General features: G+C 44.7%; 1 protein-coding gene across 1 annotated transcript in view; it reads right to left on the bottom strand.

The window, feature by feature from the left end:
• LOC135521991 (cell adhesion molecule 4-like) overlaps window positions 1-14,171 on the bottom strand; it is a 241,878-nt gene extending 227,707 nt beyond the window's left edge. The window contains exon 1 of the mRNA XM_064947847.1: window positions 13,875-14,171. Within this exon, the coding sequence (XP_064803919.1) occupies window positions 13,875-13,947 (73 nt within the window). The 5' untranslated portion in view covers window positions 13,948-14,171. The remainder of the gene's footprint in view (window positions 1-13,874) is intronic.
• Between the last annotated feature and the right edge of the window lie 4,790 nt (window positions 14,172-18,961).

Here is an 18,961-nt window from a genome sequence, read left to right on the forward strand (position 1 = left end):
CCTGTCCTGTTCTGCCAGACAGAGAGAGAGGCTAGGGAGAGGGCCCAGGCCCATCTGCAGAGGGGTTGGGTTAAATGCGGAAGACACATTTCAGTTGAAGGCATTCAGTTGTATAACTGACTAGGTATCCCCCTTTCCCATTACACCCTCTCAGATGAACATGGAGATATCAGCATCTGCAGCCACACAGGACTGTCTCTGAGAGGCTGCATCCAGCCACAGAGCTAGGCAGTGGTACATCTATCACTCCATGCACCGCTGTAAACTACAGAGAGCCCAGAGAACAGCACACCACACTCACTGAAATGAGGTGAATCCAGCTCTACCTGCTTATCACCTTCTAACCATCCTGACAAACGACTCCTTAGTGACAGAGCTATAAACTCAACAAGCACTAACCCGTCTTCAAGGTCGCTGATGCTTGGCCGTTTTCTTAGCGTCGGCCGCGCTTCTCAGAGCGTAACAGTATCTCCCTTTAAAAAAGGAGAGTTCCACTGTGAGGTGAGATCATCTCTTCCCATCGAAGCCAGAGATCCTTTCTTCCCTCTGCGCAGGTGGCCCGTTCCGCTTTGTTTCTCATCGAAAGGACTGCATGAATTGATGATCTTATAAATCTGTAAAAAGCCCTGCAAATCATCTCTGTAAATCTCCCCACAGCAACATTTAGCACCTCACTGGAGTCTCTCCCTCTCCGGCCCCTCTCCCCTCTCTTTCTTCTGGAACGCTTAGGGGTCTTTAAGTGTGGCGAACTTTTCGAGGATTGTTTTCATATCCTGGTAATTAATTGCCCCTAATTAATGGTGGTTTACGGTTTACTAATGAAGCGGATCAAAGCTCACTCCTGACACTAAAGCTGTTGTCTCAGGCTGAGAGAGAGAGTTGGGTGTGGTTCATGCGATTAAAAGCGATGCTACTGTAGAGAGGTTCCAGGGGTGTGTGTCAACAATGAGGTCGGCTTGGTTTCGGTTGTGATTATTTGGGTTGAATGCTATAACACAGGATCTAACAATTAATAGAAGTCCCATGATGGTAGTGACTGCCCATTACTGATGATCAACTATTAACCATCATTTATTCAAATTACTTTACTAAAATATTATTACCAATTAGCTGTTAATAAACAAAAAAATAACTGAAATTTAGATTTTTCGGCTCAGCACGAGTCAACAATTATCTGGCCTCCCTCCAGAACCATATTGCTCAATATTGTGTATTTGATCTAGTGGCAGCAGTTATCCTTTTCACTGAATCTAGCAATCAACAGACATGCTTGTTGTTGAAAGAGCATATGGGACGGCTCAGATAAACAAAGCATTATATCACTGTTGGTAACAGCTAATAATGACAAGCCCACTGAGAAACTTTCTTCTGCAACTCCCCCACTTCAAACACACATTAGGAGCCAAACAACTCATTATCGCCATTATCGTAATTAGCTGGCCTGAATAAGGAACACAATCCGTCTAGAATATCAATGTTTCATCCAAGTCCTAAAAAACTCCTTCCATCAAGACGAAAAAACAACCGCAGCCAACAGGCAGATTCACAGTAGATATGAGTCTGCACTGAGACAGGGGCATTGGGAGACATTCTAAGATGGTGACCTCATCGCAGACCTTTTCAAACGTGTTGTGGTGACCTTTAAATACGTTAGTCTGATTTCCCTTCAAGAATGACTAAACAAGCCGATCGGCACGTGTTTTCTGTTGCTCATTAGAAAAATGAGATTTCAGTTTGGAGTTGTGTTTCTTGACCGATTCCGCTTTTGGTTAATGATGTTTGTGCCCCATGAGACACTGTAGACACGGAAGCCTATTTAACTTCCCTCAAAATCCCCAGAATGAATGTAAGAGAACTCAAGAGATCTTCATTTTGATGTTTTCATTGCACAATTTTACATCTAACTAAGGTGTTCTGTGCACTATTTCTCAAGTAAAAATATGTGAGACGGGTTGTCTTATGGAAACAAAGTCAGAGCTGCTGGGCAGGTCTGTCTCACTGTCTATGTTATTGGATAGAGAGTAATCACCACAGCTGTTCACCCTATGTTAGTGGGCCAATGGACATCGTCAAACCAAAACGCAACCTTCATTTACCCGTTGTGATGCACCGATGTTCCACACTCTGATTAAAACAAGGCTGACTTCATGACCAAAATGATCCTATTTACACTTTGTGATGTACCGATGTTCCACACTCTGATTAAAACAAGGCGGACTTCATGACCAAAATGATCCTATTTACACTTTGTGATGTACCGATGTTCCACACTGATTAAAACAAGGCTGACTTCATGACCAAAATTATCATATTTACACTTTGTGATGTACCGATGTTCCACACTCTGATTAAAACAAGGCTGACTTCATGACCAAAATTATCATATTTACACTTTGTGATGTACCGATGTTCCACACTCTGATTAAAACCAGGCTGACTTCAGATGTACCGATGTTCCACACTGATTAAAACAAGGCTGACTTCATGACCAAAATTATCATATTTACACTTTGTGATGTACCGATGTTCCACACTCTGATTAAAACAAGGCTGACTTCATGACCAAAATTATCATATTTACACTTTGTGATGTACCGATGTTCCACACTGATTAAAACAAGGCTGACTTCATGACCAAAATTATCATATTTACACTTTGTGATGTACCGATGTTCCACACTCTGATTAAAACAAGGCTGACTTCATGACCAAAATTATCATATTTACACTTTGTGATGTACCGATGTTCCACACTGATTAAAACCAGGCTGACTTCAGATGTACCGATGTTCCACACTCTGATTAAAACAAGGCTGACTTCATGACCAAAATTATCATATTTACACTTTGTGATGTACCGATGTTCCACACTCTGATTAAAACCAGGCTGACTTCAGATGTACCGATGTTCCACACTGATTAAAACAAGGCTGACTTCATGACCAAAATTATCATATTTACACTTTGTGATGTACCGATGTTCCACACTCTGATTAAAACAAGGCTGACTTCATGACCAAAATTATCATATTTACACTTTGTGATGTACCGATGTTCCACACTCTGATCAAAACAAGGCGGACTTCATGACTCATATCGGTGCCCCATATGCCGTTTTAAAAATCAACAAATATCTTTGAAAGACTGAACATTTCCAGAGCTCATCAAGACATCCCATTATTAGAAATTTGAATTCCTGGTAAATGGCAAGCTGCTGAATGGCTGTGTGTGTGTCTGTGTGTTACGGAGGGGGTTCAGGGAGGGTTCTGAGAAGGTCATTTGAAGAGGGGGGTGGGGGGGTTAATACTGAAAGCTGAGTACTACTGTGCTGTTCTACACACTATGTAAGTGGGAGCATAGCGACCTGAGAGAATGACAGACAACAGTCTATGTCATTGTGTGTGTGTGTGTTGTATAGAATGAGCTCATGGCCTCTTTTATCTGCGTAGTCTACACAGCAGCCACTCCTCTCCACATGGCCATCGTGTCTCTCTCCCACTCCTCTTTCCACTCTGCCGCTTTGGATCTCTGTACATTGCCTGTGGTCACACCTCTGTTCTTAATCTCTCCCCCTCTTTCTACTTCTCTTCCTCCAGATTTATACCTCTCGAGTGGCTAGATGTGCTTTACCATTCGACCCAGCAGATTTGCCACCAAGGCTCCTTATAGGACACATCACTGCACTCTACACTCTTCTGTAAATTGGTCATCTCTGTATACCCGTCGCAAGACCAACTGGTTGATGCTTATTTATAAAACCCTATAAGGCCTCACTCCACCTTATCTGAGATATCTACTGCAGCCCTCATCCTTCACATACAACACCCGTTCTGCCATTCACATTATGTTAGAGGTACCCAAAGCACACACATCGTTGAGTCGCTCGTCTTTTCAGTTCACTGCAGCTAGCGACTGGAACGAGCTGCAACAAACATTCAAACTGGACAGTTTTATCTCAATCTCTTTATTCAAAGACTCAATCATGGGCACTCTTACTGACAGTTGTGACTGCTTTGCGTGATGTATTGCTGTCTCTACCTTCTTGCCCTTTGTGCTGCTGTCTGTGCCCAACAATGTTTGTACCCTGTTTTGTGCTGCTACCATGTTGTGCTGCTGCCATGTTGTGTTGCTACCATGCTGTTGTCATGTGTTGCTGCCATGCTATGTTGTTGTCTTAGGTCTCTCTTCATGTGGTGTTGTGTTGTCTCTCTTGTCGTGATGCGTGTTTTGTCCTATATTTTTATTTAATTTATTTTTAATCCCAGCCCCTGCAGGAGGCCTTTTGCTAGGCTGTCATTGTAAATAAAAATGTGTTCTTAACCGACTTGCCTGGTTAAACAAAAGTTCAATAAAAAGGCTCAGCACGGGCAGATTCATCTTCCTCGTCTTTCTCCACCCTTCCATTTTCAACTCCAAATCCTGCAATCATTCAGTCGTTTGTTGGACTCCTCTCTCCGTCTCTCACCCTGACTCTCAGCCGGCCCGCTCCACTGGTCTGTGACGTGCGCTCAGGGCTCCTTCCCTCCTTTCCCAGGCCCAGCAAGCAGCAATATACACTCTCCTCTTTCTCCGCTCTTATCACCCTCTCCCTTCCCAGCATAAACCACCTCCAACAGAGCCAGACTTCAGGGGGACTGGTCTGCGTGTCATGCCCTGCTGAAGAAGCCTCACCTGGGATAATCTCTGTGTCTCTCATCCCCCTGACCCTGGAGGAGCCCCTAATATAGCCCATTCAAAATCTGTACTCAGACTGTACTCATGAGCTAACGATGGGACAGTATTAGCCCCATTACACTGTTGTTCCTTACACTCCAATGTAAGATGGCTAACCACTCATCACAGGTGATTTGAAGTGTGTGCATGTGTCTGTGTGGGAGTGCTTCTGTCTGCTTCTCTCTTCATCCTCATCAAGCAATGGGAGGCATGTATTAGCTCCGTTGCTCAAGCAGCATCCAGGTTCCAACATTCCAATTTGAGACGGGTGGCCTTTCAGTTCAATCAGCTCCTATCATCCAATCAAGGCTGGCGAGGGCTCTAACGCCATCTGAGTGGGTATAATCACTGTGGTTACAGTGTTACCAGGGGCCCTCCATCCCGCTGTGTTAGTGCCAGGCCATCCGGGAGTCACGGAGACAGGTGTCAGCAGGGTGGAACAGGATGTTAAACAAGCAAGGGGGCAAAGGGGAGGGGGGTGGTGTTTACCCAGAATCATGGCAACAAAGTCCTCAATAGGAAGGAATGTTCACCCCTGTGACTTCCCCTTCTTCAAGCTCTATATCCTGTTTTCTCTTTAGCCCTGTTTCTCCCTCTCTTCCCCACTCCCTCTCCCTAGGTCTCTCATTGTCCCTGTTTCTCTCTCTCTTCCCCACTCCCTCTCCCTAGGTCTCTCATTGTCCCTGTTTCTCCCTCTCTTCCCCACTCCCTCTCCCTCGGTCTCTCATTGTCCCTGTTTCTCCCTCTCTTCCCCACTCCCTCTCCCTAGGTCTCTCATTGTCCCTGTTTCTCCCTCTCTTCCCCACTCCCTCTCCCTAGGTCTCTCATTGTCCCTGTTTCTCCCTCTCTTCCCCACTCCCTCTCCCTAGGTCTCTCATTGTCCCTGTTTCTCCCTCTCTTCCCCACTCCCTCTCCCTAGGTCTCTCATTGTCCCTGTTTCTCCCTCTCTTCCCCACTCCCTCTCCCTAGGTCTCTCATTGTCCCTGTTTCTCCCTCTCTTCCCCACTCCCTCGGTCTCTCATTGTCCCCGTTTCTCTCTCTCTTCCCCACTCCCTCTCCCTAGGTCTCTCATTGTCCCTGTTTCTCTCTCTCTTCCCCACTCCCTCTCCCTAGTTCTCTCATTGTCCCTGTTTCTCTCTCTCTTCCCCACTCCCTCTCCCTAGGTCTCTCATTGTCCCTGTTTCTCCCTCTCTTCCCCACTCCCTCGGTCTCTCATTGTCCCTGTTTCTCTCTCTCTTCCCCACTCCCTCTCCCTAGGTCTCTCATTGTCCCTGTTTCTCCCTCTCTTCCCCACTCCCTCTCCCTAGGTCTCTCATTGTCCCTGTTTCTCTCTCTCTTCCCCACTCCCTCTCCCTAGGTCTCTCATTGTCCCTGTTTCTCCCTCTCTTCCCCACTCCCTCGGTCTCTCATTGTCCCTGTTTCTCTCTCTCTTCCCCACTCCCTCTCCCTAGGTCTCTCATTGTCCCTGTTTCTCCCTCTCTTCCCCACTCCCTCTCCCTAGGTCTCTCATTGTCCCTGTTTCTCCCTCTCTTCCCCACTCCCTCTCCCTCGGTCTCTCATTGTCCCTGTTTCTCTCTCTCTTCCCCACTCCCTCTCCCTAGTTCTCTCATTGTCCCTGTTTCTTGCTATTGTTGACTTCAATTCCGAGGTCCTTAACATAAGAGTGTGGCGCACATAGAACACACAGCAGTAGCACCGATACTACACCGTGTGCCAAGCGATGGTGAAGTGGGAATCGATGCTCTGATTTCACAGTCTCACCAACAAAACAGACACACAGACAGCGGTAAGGAACATAAAGAGCCCCGGCCCAAGAGACAGAAGGTCAGAACATACAGAGAGACATGAGAAAAGGCTGTCGCAGTTTACTGACCAAGAAGCTGGGGAGGAGAGAGGAGCAGACACTCCGCGGGAGATGAAAGGACAGATTGATTGACAGGCTGAGAGAGCCAGAAAATAAGGATGTCCTTGATATCTCCTCTTCACCATAACATCTTCCCAGAGAAGTTGGTGGAAAGCCAATTACTCAGATATAGACTTGTCATAAGGACAGCTTAGGTAAATCACCGTTATTATTAGCATGTTTAGCACTCTCTGAGGGGATGTAAATGATTCTAAATGAACTTCCGCTTTAAACAATCAAGTCAATATATATATATTTTTAATAATCCCTAACAAATCCAGATTTTTTATTTTGTTGGACTGAAAAGAAACAAATGAGATATCCGACTAAAATCATCAACATGGTTTCCTTCTGCCTTTCCATTGCTAATGTCCACAATCTATTTATATCCTGTCAACGTCTCCCTGCGGACAGATCAGCTACTGTAAGTAGTAAACAGGAAGTGAACTATGGCATGTGACCGACGGCCAAGTCTGATAGAGGCCAAGTCATCTCAATACTCTCAAAGTGGCTTCCTCTCTTCCTCTCCTTCCCTCCCTCTGCAGTCTGCACTGACATTGATGAGCTAGACATTCCTGATGGGCTTCTACCATGTTGCTTTCACATATCCTGTGTTTTCTGATCAGTGTGTAGAGGAAGAGAGAAAAGACTAAGAGAGGAATATACTTAAGACCTGAGATATTGCCCATATTTCCATAGTTCCATTGTTATGGATGAGACGGTGGGCTAGTTGGAAATGAGAGAATCACTACAGTTAAATGCATCACCTGCACTAAACAGTCAGCTAGGAAATCTTCAATCCATGAGTAATGGAAGCATAAAACCAAAGGGGAAGAATAAAACTCAGGTTACGCTCCGTAACTCTCTCTCTCGCTCACCGTTGTGACTTTGTGAAAAGCGACACACTCAAATTTGTTTATGAGTTGATCCCTTCAGTGTTCCGTAGTGCAGAAGACAGAGCTTCTGTTTTGACAGCAGATAGCCTTAAAACTAAATCAGCTGATCAGACTGCTGTGATACTGCCGTGCCAGGCTGAATACAAACAAACCTGAGTATCGCCCCAATCATGTTGACTTGAAGGGCACGCCAGCATCGTATGCCAACGTTTGATTTTCCCATTGTGTCCCATTGTCCCACTAGAGAGGAATCATAAAATAACAATGTATTACAGAGAAATTCCAACATTGGCATCACTCAAGAACTTTATTATGGCACTTCTGTGAGAAGAGGAGGACGTTCCACTATTTCAATTCAATTGTCGACAACCTTATTTTATTTGGAGTAGAATTATCAAAGGTTTGGATCAAAGGATAAAATCTTGGCTTACGCTGAAGACTTCTTCGATGCATTAAAGAACAAAGTGGTGAGCTGAACTAGTGATTCCGGCGTCATCTAGAAGAAAGCACAAGTGAATCTTGCTCTGACATGATGCAAAATATGCCTGACAATCATTAAAAAACGGTTCAGGCTGACAGCGTCTTACGTAATCACTCATCTTCTTGCATTAGACAGTAACCTGATCAAACTGTGTCAGCTGTCCTCTGAAGTCCCAGTGTGTACATGCCTGCTTCCCTATATGTTAGTGTGTTTAAGGCAGAATAAGACGGTGACTCACACCGACATTGATTTATACTCGGCGCATGTGGATGTGTACGTGTGCACACCGACAATAATTAATATTCAAATCTTCTCCCCCCAAGTCCATCCAATTGCTACCGTTTTTCAACCGCCAGTGCCTTTAGCAGATCCATGGCCCAGATGCATGATGACAAGGGGTTCAAACGGAAGGCTCTCATTGCACGCAGTCACATAAACAAATGGAGGTGATTAAATGCCCAGAGGTGATAGGAGCAGCAGTAACAACAGTCTGGCTGGGGTGCAGTGTGGTGGTAGTGGTGCTGGTAGCAGCAGAGGTGGCATTAGCAGTATTACAGTGAGGGAAAAAAGTATTTGATCCCCTGCTGATTTTGTACGTTTGCCCACTGACAAAGAAATGATCAGTCTATAATTTTAATGGTAGGTTTATTTGAACAGTGAGAGACAGAATAACAACAACAACAAAAAAACAGAAACACGCATGTCAATAATGTTATAAATTGATTTGCATTTTAATGGGGGAAATAAGTGTTTGACCCCCTCTCAATCAGAAAGATTTCTGGCCCCCAGGTGTCTTTTATACAGGTAACGAGCTCAGATTAGGAGCACACACTTAAAGGGAGTGCTTCTAAATTCAGCTTGTTACCTGTATAAAAGACACCTGTCCACAGAAGCAATCAATCAGATTCCAAACTCTCCACCATGGCCAATACCAAAGAGCTCTCCAAGGATGTCAGGGACAAGATTGTAGACATACAAAAGGCTGGATTGGGCTACAAGACCATCGCCAAGCAACTTGGTGAGAAGGTGACAACAGTTGGTGCGATTATTCTCAAATGGAAGAACCTCGAAAGAACTGTCAATCTCCCACGGCCTGGGGCTCCATGCAAGATCTCACCTCGTAGAGTTGCAATGATCATGAGAACGATGAGGAATCAGTTCAGAACTTGTTAGGTGAGAATTGTCTGTTAATTGAATGATTAGAATATTCCACCCTGAAACATATAATTGTATGAAGTGATTAGAATGTATAAAATCATAATCAATAAATGTGTAGTCCTAGTCAGAATTAGGGTAAAGACTATGTCTTTATGGTATTATAAACACAGACTGTCTGAGCTTGGTGCCGACCTGACTAGAGATTGGGAGAGAATAGGGAGTATGGGTCAAGAACAAGGTCACAAAGCTCTGGCGGTTAGGTAGCAGGACATGTTTGTGTTTGTGTGTGTGTGTGTGTGTGTGTGTGCGTGTGTGCGTGTGTGCGTGCGTGCGTGCGTGCGTGCGGCAGTGTGAATGTGTGGGTGTGAGAAGTCAGTATAAAATGAATTGTTTTGTATTCTTGACTTTAGAACGTTCTCTGAATAAACTGTACTAACCTTTTGTTTAAGCTGAGTATTTGACTAATTATTATTATACCCAGGGTCTAACAAACCTCTGGGATTGGTCAGAGCTATTGGTTGATTGTTATTATCACTGGGATTGGAAATTCTCAGAACTACATGGAAGGATCTTGTCAATGATCTCAAGGCAGCTGGGGCCATAGTCACCAAGAAAACAATTGGTAACACACTACGCCGTGAAGGACTGAAATCCTGCAGCGCCCGCAAGGTCCCCCTGCTCAAAAAAGCACATATACATGACCGTCTGAAGTTTGCCAATGAACATTTGAATGATTCAGAGGACAACTGGGTGAAAGTGTTGTGGTCAGATGAGAACAAAATGGAGCTCTTTGGCATCAACTCAACGCGCCGTGCTTGGAGGAGGAGGAGGAATGCTGCCTATGACCCCAAGAACACCATCCCCACCATCAAACATGGAGGTGGAAAAATTATGCTTTGGGGGTGTTTTTCTGCTAAGGGGACAGGACAACTTCACCGCATCAAAGGGACGATGGACGGGGCCATGTAGCTCCTTCCCTCAGCCAGGGCATTGAAAATGGGTTGTGGATGGGTATTCCAGCATAACAATGACCCAAGGCAACAAAGGAGTGGCTCAAGAAGAAGCACATTAAGGTCCTGGAGTCACCTAGCCAGTCTCCAGACCTTAATCCCATACAGAATCTGTGGAGGGAGCTGAAGGTTTGAGTTGCCAAACGTCAGCCTCAAAACCTTAATGACTTGGAGAAGATCTGCAAAGAGGAGTGGGACAAAATCCCTCCTGAGATGTGTGCAAACCTGGTGGCCAACTACAAGAAACGTCTGACCTCTGTGATTGCCAACAAGGGTTTTGCCACCAAGTATTAAGTCATGTTTTGCAGAGGGGTCAAAATACTTATTTCCCTCATTAAAATGCAAATCAATTTAGAACATTTTTGACGTGCGTTTTCTGTATTTTTTTGTTGTTGTTCTGTCTCTCACTGTTCAAATAAACCTACCATTAAAGTGATAGACTGATCATTTCTTTGTCAGTGGGCAAACGTACAAAATCAGCAGGGGATCAAATACTTTTTTCCCTCACTGTAGGAGCTCTGCAGTACGGCAACTGCTCGGCCTCCGACCGCAAGGCACTACAGAGGGTATTGTGTACGGCTCAGTACATCACCGGGGCCGAGCTTCTGCCATCCAGGACCACTATACCAGTCGGTGTCAGAGGAAGGCCCTAAAAATGGTCAAAGACTCCAGCCACCCTAGTCATATAATGTTCTCTCTGCTACCGCACAGCAAGCGGTACCAGAGCAACAAATCTAGGTCCAAAAGGCTTCTTAACAGCTTCTACCCCCAAGCCGTAAAACACCTGAACATCTAATCAAATGGCTAACTGGACCATTTGCATTGCCCCCCCCCCTCCTTTACGCTGCTGCCAATCTCTGTTATTATCTATGCATAAGTCACTTTAATAACTCTACCCACATGTATATATTACCTGGCCTAACATCGACTCTGTACCGGCACCTCCTGTATATAGCCAAGCTATTGTTCTTTTACTGTTACTCTTTAATTATTTTTTACTTTTATTCCTTTTTTAAAAGGTATTTCTCTTAACTGCATTGTTGGTTAAGGGCTTGTAAGAAAGCATTTCACTGTAAGGTCAGTGTTGTGTTTGGCACATGTGACAAATAACATTTGATTTGATTTGCTCTGGCAGTTTGGCCTGCAGCTGTAGCGGATCGCCCACACACACACACACACACCAGAACCCCGATACAGAGCTCTCAGTGTGTGTGTGTGTGTGTGTGTGTGTGTGTCCCTCAGGCTTGCCCAGCAGACACGCGCTGTGAAGTCCTCCTTGCCTCTGCTTTGCTTCTTCATCTCTCTCTCTCTCTCTCTCCCAATCGCTTTCTGCCCCTCTCTCTCTCCCCCCATCACTTTCTGCCCCTCTCTCTCTCTCCCCATCGCTTTCTGCCCCTCTCTCTCTCTCCCCATCGCTTTCTGCCCCTCTCTCTCTCCCCATCGCTTTCTGCCCCTCTCTCTCTCTCCCCATCGCTTTCTGCCCCACTCTCTCTCTCCCCATCGCTTTCTGCCCCTCTCTCTCTCTCCCAACCGCTTTCTGCCCCTCTCTTTCTCCTCCTCTTAGGTAGCCATCTCTGGCTGCCTCCCTGTATTTACATCACTCTGTCTATTCATCCATCCAATCAATCCATCCATCTCACTCTCTGCCATAGTCAGGGGGCCTCTCTTTTTCTCCCTTCCCCTCGTCTCCCTCCTCCATCTCCCCTTTAAATGAGTTTTCTTGATTTCCATCCTGATTTGCATGATGAAGGGGTGTTGAAAACCAGCCATCTCTCCAGCTCCATCTCCTCACTGCCGCTCTGCCTCTCCTCCAACGCCCTCTTTCTATCACTCTCCTCCATCTCCCTTCCCCATTCCAGCTCCCCATAAACTCGACCACGTTACATGTCATGATTCCTTACTCCCCTCGGCTGACTCCCCACCCCCCCAGCCCTGTCACTGGCTTGATTAATGACAGTGATCACCAACCAGGCCCCAGCCAAGGCAGCCTGCAGCTCTGACAAAACCCTGCACAGTAAGCAGCACAAACACCTTTCTCTCTTACTCCAGTAAAGGATACATGCACATAGAGTAACACACTCATGCATATAACATCATTCCCTCTCTCTCTCTCTTGGCTATAGAGCAGCAGCTGTGGAATACACACATAGGGGTACGGAGGAAAGACTCATGTTTCTCCAACAGTAGACATCATCGGCAGGCACAGCACCGCTCTGTGACAATACACAGAGTATGGAAGCAAGATCTTAACCCATTCACTGCCTTGATAGAAGCATAATCAATATTACTGAATATAAAGACATCAGCCTACACTACAGTGTAATAGAACTTAGTAATAGCTCATGGGTACTATATGGGAACCTATAAAACAAGACTATCCACACAACCCACTTCTAATTCCGGTGTTAGAATCATGAGAATTGTAACTCATTCTAATAAACATTGATGCAGGCTGAGCTAAAGCAATTCCTCTCGGATACAAACAGATGGCGAAACCAAAGCCATGCAGTAAAAAGAGCAAGTTGTCTTGGAGATGACATTAATCCATATCTCCAGTGTGCAGCACATGCACTTCTCATGGGATGGTGAGCATGAAATAGGCTGTCCCTACGGGAACCGAAGGGAACAGGTTGGGACTATCCCTAGGTAAAGACATACAAGGGAGAGAGAACAATAGTAGCCTACAGCACTGCCTAAGGGTGCCTGGCTGGCTTTAATGATCATTCTGCAATACAACACTTATAGATATCAGACCAGCTGATGAGGTGTTGAGAACTCAAAGCTTCCAGAACACATGATGTGGAGAATGTCAGGAAATCAGTAGTAATCTATCAGACGAACACATGAGGCTAGGGATACTGGGCTAGCACACTGCGACTGTCTGTCCTGGGCTAGCACACTGCGACTGTCTGTCCCCAGAACCCAGGCATCACAATGACTCTGCCGAGGACGCTGTCAGCACTGACTGACTGGACAGAGAATGTGTGGTAGTAGTGGGCTTCTCTGCTCTGCTGCGGTATTTGTTATGAGCAGGCATGTGGCTGAATCGATATTCACACTGTGCGGTTACATAGCCTATGCGCATGGCGCGCACAGTCGTATATCTAGCTATACACCCCGTTATGTGTAATCCCAACTATGTTCTGTCGATACAAATGATGAAGTGGAAGATGTATAGGTTACGGCGTATGATGGCGATGCAAAGTACAATTAAATGTCATATAAGATCGGAACACTGGCCAAAAGGTACTATGGTGGCAATGGCTTTTACTTTTGTTTTCAATATGGGGTCGTAACAACGCATGTCTGCATATAATACTACCTGTCCAAACAGAAAATAAACCAGGCTACCATGTAGCATCAATATATCGATGTGTAGGTGAAACATCAACGATGTGTGTTCAATGAGATACAGACCTCATCCGTTTTAAAAAGCTTCACAGACCACATGAGGCGCGTAATCGCATATGCACAATCACCAGTGTCCCAGGCAGGCAGCGGGCAGTCCTATCCACTGACAAAATATATAATTTACATGACGAAATAGCCTGCGGTGCATGTTTAGGTTATTGTCAAGCACTCCTTTCCACTTGAATAGTCAACAAAGGTCAGTGCAAGTCCCTACAGAAAGTATGAATCTCTCGTTTCTGAGTCTTTCTTAACCAGCGGATAGCCCATTCTTTATATCATTCCCAAATAGAAAACGTTCTTACCTGTCCCCACAAGAGATAGCAAAGTGATGACAGACAAGGGAACGAAATAGTTCCACACCGCCGTAAATGCCATCGTTGATAGTCCCGCTGATCTCTTTTTTGATATTCCTCTTCCTTGGAGAAATCAAAGTGACGTGAACCCGCAGGTTCACCCGCGAATAAAGCCTGGAGTGTGTCTGGTTCTGTTTAATAACATTCGCTGGGGTCTTTTTACATACAAAAAAAACTGCATACTACTAGACACATACACCCATTTTTTTCTCGTTGACGTGATTAAACGACCGTGGTTTGGACCGTTTTTCTTGGTTACTTAAATATATTTAAAAGCAGGCAGAGAGGGCGGGACTCGGAACTGTTCTCTGACCAATAAGAAGCAAGGAGCAAGTGGAGGAACGTATATTAAGATGTGGGTGTGTTTAGAAAACAAGGGGAGAGGGAGGAAACATGCTACAATATATATATATCAATCAATCAATGTCGGTAGGCTACTGTAAACCTGATTGATAACAAGCATTAGCAGCCTACCAAATAAAAGGTATTTACAAAACATGCATAGTTAAGCCAACATGTATGATTCAAATTCAATGAGATTAATAAAAAAATATATAACACTACTGTTCAAAAGTTAGAGGTCACTTAGAAATGTACGTGTTTTTGAAATAAATACATTTTTTTGTGCATTAAAATAACATCAAATTGATCAGAAATACAGTATAGACATGGTTAATGTTGTAAATGACTATTGTAGCTGGAAATTGCTGATTTTTTTATGGAATATCTACATAGACGTACAGAGGCCCATTATCAGCAACCATCACTCCTGTGTTCCAATGGCACGTTGTCTTCGCTCATCCAAGTTTATCATTTTAAAAGGATAATTGATTATTAGAAAACCCTTTCGCAATTATGTTAGCACAGCTGAAAACTTGTTCTGATTAAAGAAGCAATAAAACTGGGCTTCTTTAGACTAGTTGAGTATCTGGAGCATCAGCATTTGTGGGTTCGATTACAGACTCAAATGGCCAGAAACAAATAACTTTCTTCTGAAACTCATCAGTCTATTCTTGTACTGAGAAATTAAGGATATTCCATGTGAGAAATTGCCAAGAAACTGAAGATCTCGTACAACGCTGTATACTACTCCCTTCACAGAACAGCACAAACTGTCTCTAACCAGAATAGAAAGTGGAGTGGGAGGCCTTGGTGCAGAACTGAGCAAGAGGACAAGTAGATTAAGTGTCTAGTTTGAGAAACAGACGCCTCACAAGTCCTCAACTGGCAGCTTATTAAATAGTACCCGTAAAACACCAGTCTCAACGTCAACAGTGAAGAGGCGACTCCGGAGTGCTGGCCTTCTAGCCAGAGTTCCTCTGTCCAGTGTCTGTGTTATTTTGCCCATCTTAATCTTTTCTCTTTATTGGCCAGTCTGAGATATGGCTTTTTCTTTGCAACTCTGCCGAGGAGGCCAGCATCCCGGAGTCACCTCTTCACTGTTGACGTTGAGACTGGTGTTTTGTAGATACTATTTAATGAAGCTGCCAGTTGAGGACTTCCACAGCATTCCCCAAAAACTTTCCCCCAACCAGAAACCGTAGATTGATGGCAGCATTCACACAAAACTGAAAGCGCGAACCACTGCTTTTAATCAGGGCAAGGTGACCAGAAACATGACCGAATACAAACAGTGTAGCTATTCCCTCTGCAAGGCAACCAAACAAGCTAAGCGTCAGTATAGAGACAAAGTAGAGTCGCAATTCAACGGCTCAGACACGAGAGGTATGTGGCAGGGTCTACAGTCAATCACAGACTACAAAAGGAAAACCAGCCCCTTCACGGACCACAATGTCTTGCTCCCAGACAAACTAAACATCTTCTTTACTCGCTTTGAGGACAACACAGTGCCACTGACATGGCCCGCTACCAAAACCTGCGGGCTCTCCTTCACTGCAGCCAACGTGAGTAAAACATTCAAATGCGTTAACCCTCGCAAGGCTGCCGGCACAGACGGCATCCCCAGCCGCGTCCTCAGAGCATGGTGCAGACCAGTTGGCTGGTGTGTTTACGGACATATTCAATCAATCCTTATTCCAGTCTGCAGTCCCCACATGCTTCAAGAGAGCCACCATTGTTCCTGTTCCCAAGAAAGCGAAGGTAACTGAGCTAAATGACTACCGCCCCGTAGCACTCACTTCCGTCATCATGACGTGCTTTGAGAGACTAGTCAAGGACCATTTCACCTCCACCCTACCTGACACCATTGACCCACTCCAATTTGCTTACCGCCCCAATTGGTCCACAGACGACGCAATCACACTGCACACTACCCTAACCCATCTGGACAAGAGGAATACCTATGTAAGAATGCTGTTCATCGACTACAGCTCAGCATTTAACACCATAGTACCTCCAAACTCTTCATTAAGCTCGAGACCCTGGGTCTCGACCCCGCCCTGTGCAACTGGGTCCTGGACCCAGCAGAGGGAACAGCCCCCTATCCACATCGACGGGACAATAGTGGAGAAGGTGGAGAGTAGTAAGCTCCTCGGCGTACACATCACAGACAAACTGAATTGGTCCACCCACACAGACAGCATGGTGAAGAAGGCGGAGCAGCGCCTCTTCAACCTCAGGAGGCTGAACAGATTTGGCTTGTCACCAAAAACACTCACACTTTTACAGATGCACAATCGAGAGCATCCTGTCGGGCTGTATCACCGCTTGGTACGGCAACTGCTCCGCCCCCAAAACTGTAAGGTTCTCCAGAGGGTAGTGAGGTCTGCACAACGCATCACCGGGGGCAAACTACCTGCCCTCCAGGACACCTACACCATCCGATGTCACAGGAAGGCCAAAAAGATCATCAAGGACAACAACCATCCGAGTCACTGCCTGTCATGATACCCCGCTATCATCCAGAAGGCGAGGTCAGTACAGATGCATCAACGCGGGGACCGAGAAGCTGTTTTTCAGTCTCTATCTCAAGACCACCAGACTGTTAAACAGCCATCACCAACATTGAGTGGCTGCTGCCAACATACTGACTCATCTCTAGCCACTTTAATAATGAAAAATGTATGTAATAAATGTATCACTCGCCACTTTAAACAATGCCACTTTATATAATGTTTACATACCCTACATTACTCATCTCAAATGTATATACTGTACTCTATACCATCTACTGCATCTTGCCTATGCCGTTCGGCCATCGCTCATTCATATATTTTTAAGTACATATTCTTATTCATTCCTTTACACTTGTATGTATAAGGTAGTTTTTGTGAAATTGTTAGGTTAGATTACTTGTTAGATATTACTGCATGGTTGGAACTAGAAGCACAAGCATTTCGCTACACTCGCATTAACATCTGCTAACCATGTGTATGTGACAAATAAATGTTGATTTGATGAACAAAGACATTTCTAAGTGACCACAAACTTTTGAACGGTAGTCTATATACAGTATGTTATTGTAAGATTCAAAACATAATAGGCTGAATATTAAAATGTGCTATTATGGCCATATACATGGAGGCTTTAGAACTTATTGTCATCAAAGGAATTTATTAGACCTAGTTTGATATTGGAGTAGCCTAGGACTAAACAAAAAACTTGTGTTTGTTTGTGTTCTAAATGTAAAGTGAAATCATCAGTGGAGTGTAGAGCAGAGCACTAGCCTAAATAAAGCTCGATTTGATCAAATTACCGCTTGGAATAGCGCTAATGGAATGAAACCAACAAAACTCTCCAGCGGTTCCAAACCCTTGTTCTTGACAGAGCTCGGGGCGCACATAACGTCTGAATAAGACGCACCGGAGACTCTTACTGTCATGCTGTGGTTGCACTGCACTCCAAATTGTGTTTTCTAGTCAGAGCGTGGCACAAAACGGGCTTATTATGAAAATTGTATTTTTTTTTGAATATACCTCAGTGAATATTTTATTATACGTGAATGAATATGTTTCAAAGTAAGTGTTTGGCGACACCTTTGGATGAGCAAAGTGCATAGCATGTCAGAACAGCTCGTAACATGAGCCTGTAATTAACATGTGTTTGTTAATTAATTAATTCAGCCTGAAAATAATAATATATTTGAAGCAGGGCACATTCTCATTTTAAGCTTTGAGAATTGCTCGATGGAAATGTTGTAGCCCTAAGCCTGAATGTTCCTCTAAAATTGCTACATGAAAAGTGGCCAGTCTCAGTCTCCATAACAGGCCCATCTGTATAAATTCTTCTGCCCCGTGGGTAGCCTGACATGATTGTAGGCTACTGATTTACCCTTCTGTACTTCTCCCGCTCAACCACACTTCCGTTCCTTCTGTCTTTTGATTTCTACTTGTCCCACGCCGAGATATGTTCTCTTTCATCATGTTGTTTTGGCTATGATAATATCCGCCCCCCCGCATTTCGCGTTCCGTTTCATTTTCCCCTGTCACTTTCTCTCGGAGTGTTTGTTCCCCGGTTGGCGGGTGTCAGCGGCGGCTCCCCCGCATCAGATGGGGCATTGTTGGAGAGCAATGATGTGGGAACACCTGCCTCTCCAGAGAAAACCTATATTTTATTTCAGTCCATACATGTATATACAAGGAAACATACAAAACCAAGTGACGTGCACAAATGTGTGTGGTTATAGGTATACTTATCACTATATTGTGAATGGATATTCTTAGGAAACAGAATCAACAATGATAAATAGTTGGTGCAGGATAATAATAATAATGATTCCTAACAATTATTCCAATATGATATGTGAGGTAAAAGTGTAGCTGATCATCTTTTTGTAAGCCTACTCCTACGACCTTTAGCTACTGACATGAGGTCAGAAGCCAGACCATATGTCAGTGTCTAAGGACAGCCCTCAACTTTACCTGGTGACCTTAGAAGGGAAATCTGATTCTAGGTCAGTGCCTAGGGGCCGGAGCTATCCAAACACAACCATGGAGGCAGAAAGCCCTCGTGTGCCTGACCTCACTGTCGTCTAGTAGTCCTTGGCCATCCTGTTGAACCAGCAACATCCATGAATGCGTACACTTTTCACCCATAAATGCCTCAAAGGCCAAAATAAAACGCTGTTCACTGGCATT

The sequence above is a fragment of the Oncorhynchus masou genome, chromosome 30, assembly GCF_036934945.1.
Source record: "Oncorhynchus masou masou isolate Uvic2021 chromosome 30, UVic_Omas_1.1, whole genome shotgun sequence".
Taxonomy (NCBI): Eukaryota; Metazoa; Chordata; class Actinopteri; order Salmoniformes; family Salmonidae; genus Oncorhynchus; species Oncorhynchus masou.